At 35.3% G+C, this 20,313-nt stretch overlaps 1 protein-coding gene across 13 annotated transcripts in view; it reads left to right on the forward strand.

Annotated features, from left to right (window-relative positions):
• The window catches only part of didum (dilute class unconventional myosin), a 323,000-nt gene extending 305,123 nt beyond the window's left edge, over positions 1-17,877 (forward strand). For all 13 annotated transcript variants that reach the window (XM_067098124.1, XM_067098121.1, XM_067098117.1 and 10 more), the window contains 6 exons: positions 2,779-3,128; positions 3,544-3,652; positions 4,997-5,145; positions 6,587-6,844; positions 15,482-15,601; positions 16,181-17,877. In XM_067098124.1, coding sequence (XP_066954225.1) covers positions 2,779-3,128; positions 3,544-3,652; positions 4,997-5,145; positions 6,587-6,844; positions 15,482-15,601; positions 16,181-16,306 — 1,112 coding nt within the window. In that variant the 3' untranslated portion in view covers positions 16,307-17,877. The remainder of the gene's footprint in view (positions 1-2,778; positions 3,129-3,543; positions 3,653-4,996; positions 5,146-6,586; positions 6,845-15,481; positions 15,602-16,180) is intronic.
• Positions 17,878-20,313: the final 2,436 nt, after the last annotated feature.

Raw genomic sequence — 20,313 nt, forward strand, 5'->3', positions numbered from 1 at the left:
TTATATTGTTAAAACAAAAAGGATATACTATACAGTAATTTATAGATAGTACCCTAAGTTGCAGATCCATGATGAATGATTTTGACATGGGAGGACTGTTTTCAAAATTATACAGCAATGTTATTTCCTATTTAAATACTTAATTTAACAACATTTAGGTTGCCCTGGAATTTTTATATGAATGATCTTAGTACTGTATGTATTGCGGGTATTGTGTCAGTTTAATAGTTTTAAACTGCTGGTCCAGCACCCTTCCACCATCTGCCAAACTTTAAAAATAGTTGAGAGCACTTCCATAGTGTGTTTCGCACTACCAAATATCATCATGACATCATCTCACTCATTTTCGTTTTGCCAGTTAAAAACAGCATTTTAAAAGATGTACAGTATTACAGTTGTTCTCCTAGCATCTGAAAAATCTGTGCTCAGATTAGCGAATTTACTTTATAATGCAGCTTCAAAGAGTACCGAAACGATGTGTGTCAAAACAGCTGTCCATTTGCCTATCTTTGGACAAAGCCTGAACTCATTGTTTCTCTCCCTCAAGATTTTTTTTATTGCAAGTTTTGTTCAACAATGAGATGTAAGGAAATCAATTAGACTTCCTAAAATATAACATATCACTGAAATATTACTGCACTTGATGCCAGTAAAAGAATAAAGATGCAATATAACATATTACTGAAATATTACTGCACTTGATGCCAGTAAAAGAATAAAGATGCAATAATTTATGTATTCATGATAAAAAATTAGAACTAATGGAAGTTTTTGCTAGTTAGTGACTAGCAATGCAATAATATATAATGTGTTTACACAATAAACACATGGTACGAGTTTATTATGTCCAGTTTAGTTAGAACATAGTCTTCTCACTTGGTTTAATTTGGCCCGTCATAATTAGTGTTATGCACGATGCCCTCTGAAGCTCAAAGCTAGTTGTGAAACACTACTTCCTAGTTGTGTCACTGCGCATAGGTCTAGATGTTTTGTAAGGAGATTTATAAGTCCAAAAAATTATTTTTTATGTCATTTATTGTAAATACTGGATCACTTCTGACATTAAGTTTTCATCTTGTATTATTATTACAGAAATTATTTGTTATGAGTACTGTACGTTTATGGAATCCTAAGTTTCTGTGTCCATGTTGCTCCACTGAGTTAAAGGAAGAGTAGGCTAAGCTGTGTGAAGCATGCTTGCTTATGTGTGATTTTAGATACCTGAGCTTTTAGAGCACACAAGGTACAGTACATGATATGCTGTGTCTATCTCTTAAAAATATCTTAATATGAAATTTTGTAAAATAACTAAGATTATAGAGTACTGTACAAACAAAATATAAAAATGTAATACAGGAAATATTTATAAAATCTCTTATGTAGACGTGGGTGTGTATGTACAGTATGTTGTTTGTAAAAGTTTAGTTCAGTACATTAATAAGATAAGAAAATAATCAGCTGTTATATACATCATACTTAAGAAATACAGATGTGAAAACACATGCAGGTTCAACAGTCGAACAAAACAGTGCTTAAACAGCAGATATAATTATGCTTTGTCTGCTAAGGTAATGTAGCATAGGTAGTATTCCACTGCCAAGCACTTCCTGCTGTCTCTGATTAGTAGGTAGAACTGCAGTTAATTTTGTTGCCTCTTTACATGCACATTTAAAAAATCGTAATCTGGTTCATACCTAGCTTCTCTCTTTCACTGGAAACAATATCAGAGTGCATAGTAAAATGTTTTGAGGAAAAAATATTGGAATGACGTGCAGTTGGTCTGATACACCATGATATGTAGACACATGATTAAATGTTGGCTAAGCTAGGGTGACAACCTTGCTAAGTAAAGTGTAAGTATGTTATATATAAGTTTGTTTCATTAAATAATAGCTACATTATGAAATTTATCTTGTATAGTTATAGAAAGAACAATGAGATAGGTAACCTTGAGATAGGTAATCTGTTTATAAATAGGGAATTACCTAGCCTAGACTGGGTCATGGTTAGTAATTTTTCATGATAAATTTTAAAATAAACTATTTTATATATCATAATAAGACTTAAATATTCTGTGACTAAAAACAGAACAATTTTATAGCTATAGTATGTGGTAATCAAGGCTGATTATGTTTTAACCAGTACATATCTGTAGGCCCCACTTGTTGGTCTGGAATTTTTGCTAATCTTGCATCCAGTCAGTCCTGTAGAAGACTGACTGTTGGTGTGTGTGTGTATAATGTGTGTGTATCTATCTACAGTATTTACATGTGTATATATATATATATATATATATATATATATATATATATATATATATATATATATATATATATATATATATATATATATATATATATATATATATATATATATATATATATATATATATATATATATATATATATATACACACACAGTATATATAAATTAATATTATGAGAGACTTTTTTACTTGTTTGACATTGAGTTAATATAACCTTTGGATTAAAACTAGTTACTTACGGATTACCAATACATGTACTGTATAGGAATTTTATCAGGGCCTGCAAGATCTGATGAATTACATGTTTTTGCAATAGCTTGAAGGGTTTTGTGGATTTATTATCTGTTTTAGTAGAGCGTTTATAGGATAAAAAATAATTTTTGTAGCTAATTTTCAGAAAAAAATTTTTTAGATTCATGTTTCTGATGTTTTTAATTTTAAATACTTCATAAAATATTTGCTCAAAAGATTTGTATAATATAAAGTATTAATTTTTAAATATCTATTTGCAGAATTGAAACCACGAGTAGCAGTAACGTTTTTACCTGGCCTGCCAGCATACATCTTGTTTATGTGTATCAGGCATACAGACCATATAAATGATGATGAAAAAGTTCGCTCTCTTTTGAATAATATTGTGAATGGCGTGAAGAGAGTGATCAAGAAACGCCATGAAGACTTGGATTCAACCGTGCTTTGGTTATCAAATACATTGCGACTTTTGCACAACCTCAAGCAGTATTCTGGAGACAAAGCTTTCCAGGCAGAAAACACTGTGAAGCAAAATGAACAAAGCCTTAAGAACTTTGACCTCTCTGAATATAGACAAGTTTTGTCAGACATTGCAGTTTGGATTTATAATGTGAGTACTGTATTGTGCTTAGGCTGTTTGTAACATAGACACTAACATGACGAAGTGATTGCCTGTAGATAAGTAATGAATAATAGAGCTTTTTTTTTTTTGTCATGTTACATTTCAGTAACTGAGTATAAAACCAAGTGCTGCACCTTGTATGACCTTCAACTTGGTTCACCTCCAAGTTAAAATGCTCGAAGTAATAGGAGCATTTTATTTATGAAATGGATATGTAACCATTGTGCTATAGTGCCAAGCATTATAGCAAAACATTGTTCTTCTTGAAAATGTTTTTGATTGCAGTCTCTTGATTTCACAAGCCATATTAATTCACAGTGGATGAAAGTCAGTTTGTAGCATTAGATTTTTTATTCTGATAATGGCTAAAAACATTTCATTGAAAACAATTATTTTTTTCTAGGGTGTTATTAAACTAATGGAGGAAAAAGTCCAGCCATTAATTGTGCCTTCCATCTTGGAACATGAAGCTATTGCAGGCCTGTCTGGAAATAAGCCAGGTGGCATGAGAGGTAAGAATTATTTTTTGGCAAATTTGTTGAGGTTTAGAAAAGATGTTTAAGAAATTAATATATATATATATATATATATATATATATATATATATATATATATATATATATATATATTATACATATATATATATATATATATATATATATATATATATATATATATATATATATTTATAATTTATATATTTATTTATATATTTATATATATAAATTTATATATATATATATATATATATATATATATATATATATATATATATATATATATATATATATATATATATATATATATATATATATATATATATATATAAATTTTTTGTACAGTACAAAATCTCATGTGGTAGGTAAATAAATATAAACAACAATGCATTAATTATGGCATATATCAATCAAAATGCCAGACTGTATTAATTAATGTACAATGAACTGTGTAATTTTACCCAGAAGACAATGACTGAATCATAGTGAGGCTCCAGTGTGGGTATGTTGACATGGGACATTATAGTCGAAGTGAGAATTGCTGAATCCCATTTGTATGTAAGGGAGTAAACAGCAATGTTTCAAACTCATGGAGTGCAGAGTTGGTCAACTATGGTAGCTGCACTTCTTTAAACGAGAAATCTTAGAATTTCAGAGCACATGATTGCACAGTAAAACAAAGAATGGCTTGGTCACTAAAAATCTTGTAATGAACTGTTTTTATATGTTTAACAATGAATTCGTGTTTTAGTACACATATGATTGTAGTCACAGTACTCTTGTTTTAACCATAATAAATCTTAAAATTTCAGATTACTGCTCACATTTGATAAAGAAAGCAAGGCACTTTTTATGCTGGATTAACGAAGATTCACAGTTTTGTTTGCCTAGTCTGAACTACAAATACAGTACATATCTGAGTGCGGTTACTAATTTTTCTTTTTTAACGAAACACCTTGGAATTTCCTAGCACAAGAGTGGCAGATGAACAAAGTGTAACACTCACTTGAAAAAAATTACTTTTCAGGCATAAATTTGACAAAGTACAGCTAGTATGGTACATTATTTAACTTTATTTTACACTGTGGTTATAAGCTTTAATGCTTGAAATAAAATAACCAAACATATTTTACAGGTACTTTCAAAAGCAGATAAAAAAAATCACAAGTATGATGTATTGTATATTTTTTCTTGCTGGACTTGGATACACCTGATAAGTAATAAATTCTGATATGCTGAAGTGTCACTGTAGAACAGTTGAGGGAGTCGGTTTGGAATGAGTCCATGATTTTTCTTTTGCACAATTTGCTGGCTTAATGGATGTTCTCTTTTACATGTCAATTGTAACTAATCCACCAGGTCGTGCAGGAAGTGTAGCCCGTGAACTGGAGTCTCCCGTAGAGCCGCAAAAGGCATTAGACCTCTTGCTTAAGGAGATGACCCAATTCTACCGCACACTAGCTATGTTTGGTACAGATCCTGAGCTTATTACACAGGTCTTTAGACAGGTATGTGAAAACTAAAAGAAACTCTAGTCAGTTAAGAAACAAAAGACATATTGTTTTAATTTCAGATTACAGTATATTTTATGTTTTGTATGATTGTAGGGTTACTTTTTATTAAACATTCTTTGATACTTTTATGCATCTTATGACTAGGCTTAACCTGTGGAGTTCATTCTATAAAACTACTAAACATTTTGATATGTAAAGTATTTTTTCCTTATATAAGGGCCTAAACTTAGATCCTGGAAATCTTACTGCATGGCATGTTGAAGTCCCAAAAGATCTAAGTTATGTATTGTATAAAGACATTTTTCAAGTACTGGAGATACTAACACCTGTTTGACAGTATCTTATTATATGTAGTTAGTATTATTATTATTATTACGTAGTTTAACCAGACAACTAAATATTTGGCTGTCAAATGGCTGGCCCAAAGAATTTCTCTATTAATAAAAAGGTTTAGATTTTATTTCTTAAATGACACTTTTTAGATATTTTATAATTGGACTGTGTAATTAAAAAGATCAAGATTCTCAGAACTTTACATTTGTTGTTAATTATATTTTGTGCACTCACATAAAAGACATTTACATGTTAATTTTACTCTGTACATACTGTACAGGGATTGGGTCATTTTGACTGTTCTTCAAATATCCGTGGATCAGATGAGAGTGACCAGTTCCAAGACGTATCAGAATTACTTGTTTGTTTATCTTTTTGATATGATGAATTCCATGCTCCAACATCGGATTTTTTTTGTTTTTGTTCTAATATGTTACTATCTTTTTTACTATTCAATATATTCTGCCATTTGTTGATCATACTGTGATGAGTTTTAAAGATGTAGTCTTGTGAAAAGGGGTAAACAGCCTACCTTAATTTGTGCTGCACATTCACTCAGTGGAAGAAAAAAATGAAATTGTACTCTTCACTGTTATTAGCTGACTACAACTGAATGTATGGCATGCAGATATATAGAGTTCCATTTGGTGATGTTGCTAAGATGCAAAAATTGTATTTGTACAAACTGTTTAGTTTTAACACTTTGTTAGTCAGCCTTTAAGGGACAGTATAGGTTTATAAATTACAAATAATTCAAGTTAGGTACCTTTGGCTTTTGGGTAAGCACTTCATATCACACTCATTTACTATAGAAACTTGTGTACTATATATTGATTTTTATGAAGATGGCAAAAGTTTGTGTTGCCCTTTTAAAAATTAACATGATAGATAAATTAGTCATGACTATTGTGGAAAAATTTGTATTTCATGTACTTTTGGCAATTATGGAGTAATTGGCTCTATTATAAGTATATGCAATGCACTGTGATCACTTTGTTTTCCATCATGTGACCTTTGGCATTAGTTTCATTGAATGAAAAGTTTACTTAAATTCGATTAAATGAATCCATAAAGCTAAAATTGTTGTCAACTTTTTTTTCAGATCTTCTACTTCATCTGTGCTGGGTCCCTAAATAATCTTCTGTTACGCAAAGATATGTGTCATTGGTCTAAAGGTATGCAGATACGCTACAATCTGAGTCACTTAGAACAGTGGACTAGAGATATGAGGCTCCATGAGTCAGGTGTTACAGATACATTAGCTCCAATAATACAAGCAGCGCAACTTCTCCAAGCTCGTAAAACAGATGATGATGTTCATTCCATATGTGATATGTGCGACAAGTTGTCAGTATCTCAGGTAAGCAAAAGGACACTTTCTAGGCCATTATTTCCAATAGCTACAGTGTATGCCATTTTAGCACATTCAGTTTATCATGTTCAGTTCATCTCACAGGTGAAGATTTTTTATGGTAAGTACTACAATTTTAAAATAAAACAAGTGTTTATAAAGAAGCTACTAATGATAAATAGCAATAACTGTGTGGAATGCATCCAGCAGCCTCAATTTGAAATGTTAAAAAAAAAAAAAAACCCAGCTGCAATTGCTTAACAAACTCCACTGGGTACATAGTTTTATTCTATTCTTCTGTGCTACCCAACATTCAAAGAGAAGGGGGGAAGGAAGGTCACTAAAAGCTACGATTTATGGGTTTGAATAAAACTTGTTTTATTATAAAAACACAATTTGCTATTGTAATCCATTAACCATAAATGGCCTGAATATCAGTTTGAGGGAGATGAGCCCAATACAAGGAAGACATAGCAGTAAGCCCAGAAATATAGTATAGTTTGAAATATTTCCTGAACAATGGGTGCTTCCATAAATAAGGGATTTGCTAAGCGAAACCAAGAATGCACTCTTAAAGCACAAGAGGCATAACAGGTGTTACTCCTGGATACATTTGCTTCCTGTGTGTCAGGTAAATGAAGACAGATCATGAAGATGATGTAGATAAGTAAGCTGATGACAGGTCCCAACAAGTGCACTTTCAAGAGTTTTAGTATTATCACAAAGGGAGAACCTAGCATTTGTGTTCTGGCAATGCCAGGTGCCTGCTCTGAGAATATGCAGGTATTAGGTACTTTCCAGTTATGACAGCCCATGTGCAGGAACAAACAAGAAGGTGAAGGACAAAAGAATTGAGTTTCTTAGAGATAAGACCTCACAGCTCACAGAAAACTGTCCTCTTCAGCAGGATGGCAGGGCAGGGATGGCAAAGGAGTCAGAAGGTGTACCTGCTAGATGTCTGATATTTGGCTACAAACTTTGGAGCAAATGACAGACCGTCTAAGGGAGTGTTACTTTGCATGAAATGGTGTTGAGTTTGCTGACATGCTTAGAGTAGGCCAGTAGTGATCAAGAACCTGTTCTTGAGAGCTGGATCTAAAAGGGAGGCATCTGATGGAAGCTCATAAAGAGGCTTAGTGGGACTGGTAGCACCAGGGTTGTATCCCAACCAAGTGGTTTCACTGAAACTCAAGGAGTGGATCTGGTAAAGAGATGAAAAACTTTTAGGCATCAAGATTGTCTCAAGGCTAGAGCATAGCATCTGCTGCCCAAGTTACAAGGTCTGCCTGCAGAGAGCAGTCTAGTGGAAGTTTGGTGTTTAACAGCATGGTTAGCAGATCTAACAGGGGGTGTCCCTTGCACTTACCACCTTGCAGACAATTGAGGTAAATGACCACTCTGATAGGAGAATTGAGCCAAGCTTAAAGCATCCTCTGTGATGTTATGAAGCCCTGGAAGAAACCAAGACATGATGGTGACATTGTGCCTTTTTGCCAAAGCCAAGATCTTCATGGTTAGCAGACAGAGTGATTCTTTGTCAGTCCTTGATTCCTAATGTATGCATTGGTGTTGGTCATGACCTCAGTGTGGTAGTACAAAAGTAAGTCACAGATGCCTGGAGGCCTAAGATAACTGTCTGAAGTTGTAGGAAATCAATATGTAGCTGGTTCCTCCTCTTGGATCGAACCCCGTTGTACTTGAAACTCTTGATAGATGAGCTCCCTGCTCCTAGGTCAAGGCATCAGAAAGCAGAAATCCCTTCAGCAGTTTTGGTAATTACTCCACCAGTGGTGATTACAAAGGATGGCCCCAGTGGTTGGGATCTTGATAGCTGGAGACATTAAAGCTGTCTTTCTGCTGATATACCTAACTGAAGCCATAGGGTATGAACAGGAAAACTGCTATAAAGAACCAGCTTCCCTAGAGACAGCAGGTGGTCTATTAACACTTGTCAAGACTTTGCATTTGGATAAGGATCAAGAAGAAACTCACTGATGGTCTACAGAAGGAATTGCACCATCCTTGGATGGGTGAACCAACTCTAACAGTTACAGTGTCCGAGTACAAGTACCATCCAACTTACAATTTGTTTGATATACAACCACTCATACTTACAACCGTACTTCTGGCAGTGGGGGGTGGACGGGCTGATGCATAAGAGCACAAGCCGTATGACAGTTGACCACTGAGTTACTCAGCAACGTGCCATCTCGGGAGAGCTCGCTCACTTGGGCAGCATTAGTTTGAGTTACCGTGCACTTTCAGCATCATCATACAGTATTAACTGTAGTTTAGACTGAATTGCAAACTGATTTACATTAAAATCGACTTCCGACATGCATGCAAGAACCTAACCCCGTTGTAACTCGATGCCTTCCTGTACATAATATACATTGCATAAATTATTAAAATATATTAGTAGAAGTAAAATATAATTGAAATAATGATTGTACCTTACATCACAGTATTATGTAGGCACTTTATATAGCGAAGGTTTGATTTTATGCCCTACCCAGCATGTCGTCCTCTTTCTAAGGTTCAACTTCATCCATTTTGACTTATGACCGGTTGGTTAGAACCAAGCTCAGTCGTAAGTAGGATGGTACTTGTACATACCTAAGTAACCTGCCTATTTAGGTGACATCAGGTCTGTCTTCTCCAATGTGACCTACAGACCCAAGGACCAGATGAAATTCAGAAGCAGATGGAGTTGCTGCTTTAACCCTTTCGCTGCATGGGACTGATCTCCTCAGTCATCAAAAGGTCTTGTCCATGATGTGGGACTGATCTCCTCTGTCATCATTCTTTGTGTGCTAGTTAGGCAGCTTGTAATAGATAACACGTTTCCCTCATTTTTTGGAGCTTATGTCTATATTCTAGCGACAAATGGCAACATATGATTTCCAACTTACAGAATAATCTCAGGACAAGGGCTAGACTTTCAGTAACCATCAAAATCTTATAGAGGGAGGAGGATTCTCTCAGTGATGAAGTAGTACAGAGGCTTTTATTTGGAAATGACAATGGTAGTAGTAGACCTGAACTATCAATAGTTCTGATAGGGTCAGTAGTGAATATGGTGATGTTTATTATATGGTAGCTGTAGACAAACCTACCTTAGGTAATTTTTTTGACTTTGGTTTTATCAAAGATGACATGGATCAGAGGAAATGACAGAGGAGGAAACAAGACTTGTCGAGCCACAGAGGTGTTGAGTAAACAAAGAAAACATGATAAAATATGCAAATGGAAGACCTTTGAAGATTCAGTTCGTAAAAAAACAGTGCTCTGAAACTTTTATTGGAGATAATACATTCACATTTTCTACAGAATGCCAAGTCTATTTTTTTAGTTTTTTGGTGATGTTTTTCTAGACAAAATTTTTGGCCAATATTAAGCATTTAAAATCTATAATAAAGATTTTCATATTGAATAATGAAAATGATGTTACTCAACTCATGTTTGCCACTTTTTCATAAGTTGTATTTCAACAGAGATCTTTCACATTCACAGCACAATCCCAGATCCCCTTTATCTGCTGAGAGCAACCAGATTTGTGGAACAGCAGCACCAATATGCAATAAATGTGCCTTGCTGTTGAACTTCTCAGTTCCAGAGGTCCTGTGTTCCTCACACTGTTGGACTGTGGAACAGCCTCCCAGAGAATGTTGTATAATTGGAACTTCAGAAGTTCCAGCAAAGGTGCAATGCATTACTACCCTATCCTTGCATTGTAATGTATATATATCTGTTTGTTAATTGATTAATTTATTTTTTTCTTTTTTAATAGTGGGATCTCCTTTTTCTGTATTTCTCTTTACCTCTTCTTACTTCCTAATGAAAACCATATTCTTTGGAAGCTTGAATTTCAAGTCAGTGGCCCCTTGGGCTTGTTCCATATGAATAGGTTTCATCTTTGAATAATAATACTAATAAAACATTGATAAAATAATAGTAGTGTAATATTATAACTATAATGAAAATAACAAAGAATCAAAGTGCATATGTAATAAGGAGAAAATTAGTCAGTTAACCCTTAAACGCCGAGCCTCTATTTACAAAAACGTCTCCCGTATGCCGGCGGCGTTCGGTGAGTTAGCGCCGAAGCGGAAAAAATGTTTTTTTAAAAAAATCAGAGCACGCTTAGTTTTTAAGATTAAGAGTTCATTTTTGGCTCCTTTTTTTGTCATTGCCTGAAGTTTAGTATGCAACCATCAGAAATGAAAAAATATCATTATCATATATAAATATTGGAATATATGACAGCGAAAAAAAAACCTCTTATATAATTGTATACAAATTGCGCTGTAAGCACAATGGTTAAAGCTAATGAGTTAATTTTTTTTAGTTGTATTGTACACTAAATTGCGATGATTTTGGTATATAACAAATTGTAAAACGGTCAAAGCAACACAGAGAAAATATTATCACAAAATGATGCATGAATTAAATAACGCATGGACGTAAAAAATGTTTTTTTCAAAAATTCACCATAAATCGAAATATTGTGCTAGAGACTTCCCGTTTGTTGAAAAATGAAGCTAATTGATTGAATATTACTGGACTGTAAGTGTTTTAGCTTACAATTGCAGTTTTCAACCATTTTGGTCGAGTTAAAGTTGACCGAAAGTTGAATTTTTCTATTTATTGTGATTTATATGAAAATATTTCAAATAAAAAGCTACAACCATGAGTTATTTTCTGTTGTATTTTACATGAAATTGTGCAGATTTTCATATATAAAACTTTATGTAACGACTAATATAAAACGGTGCAAATATTACGACAACGAGGCGAAAAGAATTTCTGAGATGTTCGGCCGAGTTACAGCGCAGGCGTAAGGAAAATGTTTTTTTAAAAATTCACCATAAATCGAAATATTGTGCTAGAGACTTCCAATTTATTGCAAAATGAAGGTAAACGATTGAATATTACTAGAATGTAGAGTTTTAGCTTACAATTGCGTTTTTTGACAATTTCGGTCGAGTTAAAGTTGACCGAAGGTTGAAATTTTGGCAGTTATCGTGATTTATGTGAAAATATTTCAAAACTGATAAAAGCTACAACCATGAGCTATCTTCTGTTGTATTCTACATGAAATTGCGCACATTTTCATATATAAAAGTTTATGTAACGACTAATGTAAAATGATGCAAACATTACGACAGCATGACGAAAGAATTTCTGAGATGTTCGGCCGAGTTACAGCAGCGCGGAGGCGTAAGGAAAAAGTTTTTTTTTTTTCAGAAATTCACCTTAAATCGAAATATTGTGCTAGAGACTTCCAGTTTGTTGCAAAATGAAGGTACATGATTGAATATTACTAGAATGTAAGAGTTTTAGCTTATAATTGCGTTTTTGACCATTTCGGTCGAGTTAAAGTTGACCAAAGCTTGAAATTTTGTCAGTTATCGTGATTTATATGAAAATATTTCAAAACTGATAAAAGCTACAACCATGAGTTATTTTCTGTTGTATTCTACATGAAATTGCGCACATTTCCATATATAAAACTTTTATGTAACGACTAATATAAAACAGTGCAAACATTACGACAACGTGACGAAAGAATTTCTGGCGCAGACGTAAGGAAAAAGTTTTTTTCAAAAATTCACCATAAATCGAAATATTGTGCTAGAGACTTCCAATTGGTTTTAAAATGAAGGTAAATGATTGAATATTACTAGAATGTAAGAGTTTTAGCTTACAATTGCGTTTTTTGACCATATCGGTCGAGTCAAAGTTGACCAAAGGTTGAAATTTTGGCAGTTATCGTGATTTATATGAAAATATTTCAAAACTGATAAAGCTACAACCATGAGTTATTTTCTGTTGTATTGTACATGAAATTGTGCACATTTTCATATATAAAACTTTATGTAACGGCTAATATAGAACAGTGCAAAAATTACGACAAAATGATGAAAGAATTTCTGAAATTTTCGGCAGAGTTACCCGAGCGGGCGTAAGAAAAAGGTTTTCAAAAATTCACCATAAATGGAAATATTGTGCTAGAGACTTCCAATTTGTTGCAAAATGAAGGTACATGATTGAATATTACTAGAATGTAAGAGTTTTAGCTTACAATTGCGTTTTTCGACCATTTCAGTCGAGTCAAAGTTGACCGAAGGTTGAAATTTTTTGTAGTCGACGTACGACGTACGGTATGTCCACTTGGCACCCAACAGACAATTTTAGTCGACGTATGATACGTCCAGTAGGCGTTTAAGGGTTAAATGATTAGCCGGCTGCTACTCTCATCACTATTGGTGAAAACAGGCTCGCAGCAAAAGGGTTAATGCCAACAGATGCAAGCCCAGGCAATGCATCCAGGTGGCTGTTGGGATAAGAATCCTTGTGAAAGCTGGAAGGGCTGTACACAGAGTCCAGAACTAGTATAACTTCTGGCCCCACTAAACAAAGCAAGGGTACTTTTAAAAAGCAGATGTTGTGCTGTAGGGGTATTTAAAGCAAGGAAGTCTCCCCTGTACTGACTACAGTATCCATACTGAAGATGGGTAAGTCAATGATGAGACTCAGTCATTCCAATGACCTTGAGAATGAGGAAGAGTCAGCTGTCAAACTCCAGCAGATCTCTTCAGAGATGCCCTTCTGAAGCTTGTAAGCCAATTCATTGTTGAGGACCTGGTTCTTCACAGGGTTGGAGAGAGCAGTCATAAGCAGTATAGGATGAGGGCAGTGGGAGAACAGTAAGGGGTAACTGAAGCAGAAAATCTTGAACACCCAGGGTTCGGCACCAATAGACTTCAAGGACGACAAATTCCCTAAAGATACTCGTCCCTTCTGCCCTCTTCTCTCCAGGCCAAACAAGATATTTCTTTTATGGCCTCCTGTGGTGGGGAATTTTTAATCTGTAATCTTCTGCTTGTGTCGGAAACAGACCAGTGATGATGTGGAGAATAGAGTTTAGACCTTTGAGGCACATAAGGAGCCTTCTGTTGGTGAGGTGTTACAGACCTTTTGTACAGACTATACAAATACTGTAGGTGATTTGGAGACTATGATTTAGCACCCAAGTTAATAAGAGCTAATCACCCAAGTTAATAAGAGCTAATCTTGGTGTTGGTGCTTGTGTGAAATGTGAATTCTCCCCAGAATTTGTGCATTAAGTCACCCAGAAAGAGATCAGGAACCGTGGGATCTGAGACATGAAGTGAGTGAAGCTCTGAACAACAAACCCTGTTCATCATTATGTGGTAAGAAGACACTACATAATGCATTCAACATGGAATGCATACTGGATGACAGCAGAGAATTGGCAGCATCAAGTAACCACTCCTACCAGTTCAAGAGTGTGAGACACTTCCTACAGAAGTGTCAAGTGTCCCTTCCTACAGAAGCGCTCAAGTGTCTGTCTTCGTAGCAATCCATCTAATGAAGCAAGGTCTGAAGGAGGTTCCATAGCTAGTGAAGGCAGATAAACCTACAAAGAGCAGCCCTGGATCCTATAGAACCACCTATGTTGATCTGGAAGTGGGATTGCCTGAGGTCATGGGGCTGTCATAATCTCTACTGGAGCATAATGTTATTGAGAATATAGTTCACGGAAATAATCAGTGGAAGTTTGAAAGCCTTTAGCCAGAAGCCCCATCTTTGTTACACACAGTAGCTACAGAAGCCTTGCATTGTGGCTTAGCTGGATGCACAATGTCTAAGGCTCTCAGCAAAGGATGTGTTGTCGTGAAGGGAGAGTAAGTCTTCCACTGTCTCCTCATCAGAATCTTCAACCACTAAAGAAGTGCACCAAGGCGACATGGCACACAACTGACTGTTAACTGGTCTTGGACCCCTTGAATAAGGCAGCATTAATGGCCTAATCCCAATTCAGGTAGCAGAAAATTGGTTTGTTTGGTCATGCTCTGATGTTTATAGGATTAGCAACTGCAGTGCTTGATGAGCACATCCTCTACTATGCCTAGGCTACCATCTTTTTAATCTACAAAAGCAGACCTCTTATTTTTCATCATATTTATTATTAAAAATTTAACCAGACCACTAAGTCAATCCTATTTAACTACATAAGAGGGTTTCTAAGATGTCTTGTTCTAGCCTTCCTCCTAAATAGTAGTTCATTCATATTTATATTAAATAGTTTAACCAGACCTTTAAGTTATAAATTTCAACTTTCATGGGGCTTGTTCTGTGTGCAGTGATGTAGATGATGGCTTTGCACAACCAAATAATTATGATGTTTCAAAAACGAAACTGCAAAATGCATCACTCTACAAATATAGCCTACACTTGAACATTTGAAATATTTCACAGCCAGTATGTACAGTCTATCCATTAAAGTAATTTTGAAAGCTCTGCAAAATCATCCATAGTTTTAGTCATGCCATTATTGGTTGTGCTTGTTTCAGTGCCCATTATGCCTTGCACACTTTCCTGGCATTTACATTTTTTATGAGATTTTTTTTTCTGACTTCAGAGACTTAAGCTTGATAAGTTAAGGTGCTACTGTGTGTGCCCCTGGCATTAATAAGTACATCATTCCCAGTTGACAAGGCTACTAGTTGAGTACCAGAATTGGTTAAAGGAAGTAGAAAGTTTGAAGAAATCTTGACTTTTCTCTTCAAACATGGCAAAATGGCATTTAAACACTACTTTTGTTTTTTTTTTTTTCAGATCATAAAAATCCTTAACCTTTACACACCTGCTGATGAATTCGAAGAAAGAGTGCCTATTAGCTTCATTCACAAAATCCAAACAAAGTTACAGGAACGAGCAGAGGGAGAACAAGCTCAGGTATGTTTTTTGTCAAGAAAAAAATTGACACCTTAGGCATTTGTCTATAACATGAATATTGTCTCCATACTTTACACTCTCTTGGAAATTATTTTCAGATTACAGTAAACCCCCCGTATTCGCGTTCTCATGATTCGCAGACTCACGCATTTGCGGGTTTCTCTTGGAACATATCTAGCCATTATTTGCAGGAAATTCGCCCATTCGCGGTATTTTTCACTGAGAAATATTCACTAATTACTGTATTTTCATATAATTTTCATGAATAAATGCACTTTTTGTGATAAAACTATTAAAATACTCAGGTATATGCATATTTACAGGGTTTTTCTGTGTTTAAACTATCAAAATGGGTAGTTCTAGGTGTTTTTAGAGGGGTTTTAAGTATTCGCGGATTCTAACTATTTGCGGGGGTGTGTGAGATGCATCCCCTGCAAATATGGGGGGGGGGGTTCACTGTATAGGTTTAACATCAGATGTTGTTTTGTATATTTTAAAAAATTGCTCTTCATTGTGTTGGAAATACAAAAGTATTGTATTTTAAACTGCAAATAATAAGACTTGTACTTGATATTTCAGGCAACATTGTTGATGAATACCAAATTTGCCTTCCCCGTGAGATTCCCATTCAACCCTTCAAGTATTCATCTTGAGGACATTGAATTACCAGATTCTCTAAACCTCAGCATGTTGAAGAAAGTTTAATAGGGAACTTAGGTTATCTTTGAAAAATGCTTTAAATGGACTGGCAGTCCATTGTTAGTACTTCTGTAAATTTTATACTATGATAAACATTCCTTAATATTTTATCTTTATGATTTTTACTTAACACATTAAAAATCAGTGTTTTCATTTAGTTTTTAAATGAATGTGAAAATTGCATTTGTGATTCTTTTGCTTGGACATATGAAAGAGAAATTTGCACAGAAAAAAAATATTGGTAGAATTCAAAACATTTGCAATTAATTTTATGTAATTTTGCAACATGTATGTTTAATACTGGTGGTGGCCTGAAGGGCCTAAGAAGACCTTTGGTCAAGCTAAATTGCTGTTAACTGAACTTTGTGGTTATCATGAAGGTGCAAGATAACAAGTCATTGCAAGTACCTGTGTGACTAGAATAAAAGCATTTTTTTACTAGAAGTAATGTGATGGACATTTCCTCCTCTTATGCATTCCATGCACATTCCAGAACATATAGTTGAATATTAGTGTATTATATGACTGATAGTGTTATTTATTTATTGAATGGATGTTCAGAGTTTATGATGAGCATTGTTCTTGCTCCTTTTGGTTCCTACATATAAAATAACATATATACAGTAATACAATAGTATGTAAAGATAATAGTTCAGCATTGAGAAGTTATTGTAATTTTCAGTAAGGAAATCATATACATACTGTACAGTTGTAGTGTAAGGGAGTTTTATCCTTCAAGGAAACCTGGTAAAAATGTACTTAAGCAAAATGCAATTTCCTTGATGATCTCTTTCAAAACTTAAACCATATACGAGGTGATAAAAACAGATTCTTGTTCAGTAATATATCCTGTAAATAGTTGATGTATGTATGTATGGAATTTATTTACTACTGCAGCTTAGGTGCATACAAGCACTGTCACAATTGTTTTAGTTACATGAAAATGTCAAAACTTTGTACTTGTTGATTTCCAGCAATGATTTTTTAAAGATATAGCAGCTTGTGTGTTATTGTGTAATTTTTGTGCAGATGCAGGTCCTAATAGTGTATGTAGCTGAAAGGTAAAAGTTGGGTTAGTGGACACTGGTACATCTACTGTTTGCTTTAATAGGTATAGCCAGTTGGTAGGTGACATGTACACATTTTTACATCAACAGGCACTGGATAAGCACTACAGATTATTTGCTACATATCACAAAAGAAGCCTATTATAAAAGCAGCTGCCCCTTTTATCAATCAAGAGAATCTGGATCTCGAGTTAGCTAATATATTGCATAATTTTTAACTTCTGTGATGTTGATTAGTGGTTATTTGTATTCCAAATGCATAACTTTTTTTCATTTAAATATTCTGAGTTGAAAGCAGTTTACTATTTTTGTCTCTGCACTGACCTGATACATTATCAGATCAGTATATTTTACATTTGCATAAACCAGATGGAGAAATCTGCATTTATTTTCTCTTAATGATTAAGAATGTCTTGAGATTGTTAATGTATATAAGATCTGAGTGGATATCATATTGCCCTGTGTTGCTTTGTGATTAAAATGTCAATTGGAAATTAAACTGAAATTATTTTCTAACTTTTCTTTAACATTCATCATCTGATAAAGGTTGTAGTGTTCTAAGAACCATTATAGGTGAATGTTTTTCACATATGCACAGCCTTATGTGAAGATGATTATGACATTATATGCTATGGGGCAAAGTGCTAATGGGTGTCTGATTAGGAAATAAGACACCCATGAGCACTCCTTAAATGAGTTACACTTGTTATTATTAGCAGGTCAGTTGTATGAGGATGGCCACCATCAATAAACATGTGGTTGTGGTAAACTCTCTTGCTGTACATGGCTGTTTAATTGTCCTAGGGGATACCAGTGCATGGTAAGACCCTACTAAATTGCATGGTGTATACACTTCATTTGACAATCATTTTATACTTCATAAATTTCCAAGAGATTCCTGTTTCAAGTTCATCGTAACCTTCATTCTAAGAACTCAAAATATCGTAATATTGCTAATTTTGTCATTTACATTGTTCACATGTTTTGCATGATTTTCTACATTTTTTGCCTCCCCCATTTATTTATTTTTTTTTACTAGTAAGCCAATTCTACTGCAAGTACAGGTAAGAATGTTTATATTTTCAGTAAAATTTACATTGGTTTTCCAATATCAATCACAATAGTAATAGTGAAAAATATATAATTTCTGTGATAAAATATATACATCAAATTTTTTGGTTGTATATATCAAGTCAGTTGAGCATTTGGATCCAGCATTGCATTGTGGACACCAGAATCTCCAACATAAACATACCGTGGATTCAGAAACAAGAGCAAACCTATCAGCCTGGTGTTCCCCATGAATATACAAGGATAATCATGGTATGCAGCATAAACCAAATAATTTTTGTTGTGAAGTATCTCAATTTTATGACTGGCCCTTGTTTTCAAAACTGCTTGACAATTTTCTCTGATGCACACTGATTGCTATCATTACTACTTGCTAAAATCTACTGTTAAGTTAAGCATCAGTTGTGTACCAACCAAATACCAGTGCAGGTGAGGGAGAGGGGGGGTTGGTTTGTTGCCATGTTTTTTTTATTTTTACTTTTTTTCTTGCTGGTCAATGGTCATCTTGGGGCCTAGGCTGACTCTTCTGATTTGAATGTTAGCCTGCATCACTGACGACCACTGTGTAGTAACTTTTATCTTGGTATGGGGGAAAAGTGTAAGCATCCAGGTTGTTCCAAGGGTGTTGCAGGGCGTCTTCTGCCACGGTCCAGGGATCTAGAATGGCCGAACAAAATACCTCTAGTTTTTTGTTGTATCTTATCGCAAATAGGTCTACTGTTGGCCTTCCCCACAGATGAAAAAGCCTTTCCGCTACCTCCTGATGTAGTGACCACTCTGTCCCCAGCACTTGACCCTGAAAACTCAGCTTGTCTGCCACACCATTCCTCTTGCCTGGAATGTATCTGGATGAGAGATCCACTGAGTGAGGGCAATTGCACTGTCAGTTCATGAAGGTGACAGGACACTAGGCCCCCCATGTGTTGAGATAAGCTACCACTGTAGTGTTGTCGGACACGAGAACCAAGGAGTGCCTTGTCACCCTTTCTTGAAATTCCTCAAGTGCTAGGAATTCACTTCCAGGATGTTGATATGAAGCTGTTTGTCTTGGTGATCCCAAACTCCTGAAGTTAGATCTTCCTAGTATGCTCCCAAACCCTCGTACGAGGCATCTGAGAACAGAAGAATCTCTGGAGGGGGAGAGTGAAGGGGTACTCCTATGGTCAAGTTCCTGTTGTCTCACTTCTGTCGAGAGAGGAACTTGAAACAAGGGAAAATCCCTTGAAGGGGACCAAAACGCTTTTAGTCTACATTGAAGAGACCGAAGGTGGAGATGTCCATGAGGAACAAGCTTCTCTAAGGATAACAGGTAACTGAGAACGACCTGCCACTGATGTGGTGGTTGCTTCTGTCTGGATAGGAAGGACTGGACAGTGCTCCTGAACTTGATGTGTTGGTCTGATGGGAATACCCTCGCCACTGTCATGTTTATGAGCATGCCCATGCAACGAATTCTTTGGCTGAGCGTGAGACTTGACTTCTCCAAATTTATCACAATGCCTAAACTGTGACAAAATTGGAGCAGACGGTCCCTGTCTTGGATTAGCTTTGCCTGAGAACTTGCCAGGACTAGCCAGTCGTCGAGGTATCTCAGGGTGTGTATCCCATGTGAATGAGCCCAGGTTGAGACTATGGGGCAGTTGAAAGGCTGAAGCAAACTACCTTGAATTGGTAAACTCTCTCCCAGACTGAAGCAAAGAGGCTTCTGGGAAGATTGGTGGATTGGAATCTACTGTAGAAGTATGCATCCTTCAGGTCTACCGTGAGCATGAAGTCATTCTTCTTGATAGCTGCTAGAACTGTGCAAGGCATCTCCCATCTTGAACTGAGTCTCTCTGATGAAAAGGTTGAGAGTAGACTAGTCTATGACTGGTC

This window comes from Macrobrachium rosenbergii, chromosome 54 (assembly GCF_040412425.1).
Source record: "Macrobrachium rosenbergii isolate ZJJX-2024 chromosome 54, ASM4041242v1, whole genome shotgun sequence".
NCBI classification, from domain to species: Eukaryota; Metazoa; Arthropoda; class Malacostraca; order Decapoda; family Palaemonidae; genus Macrobrachium; species Macrobrachium rosenbergii.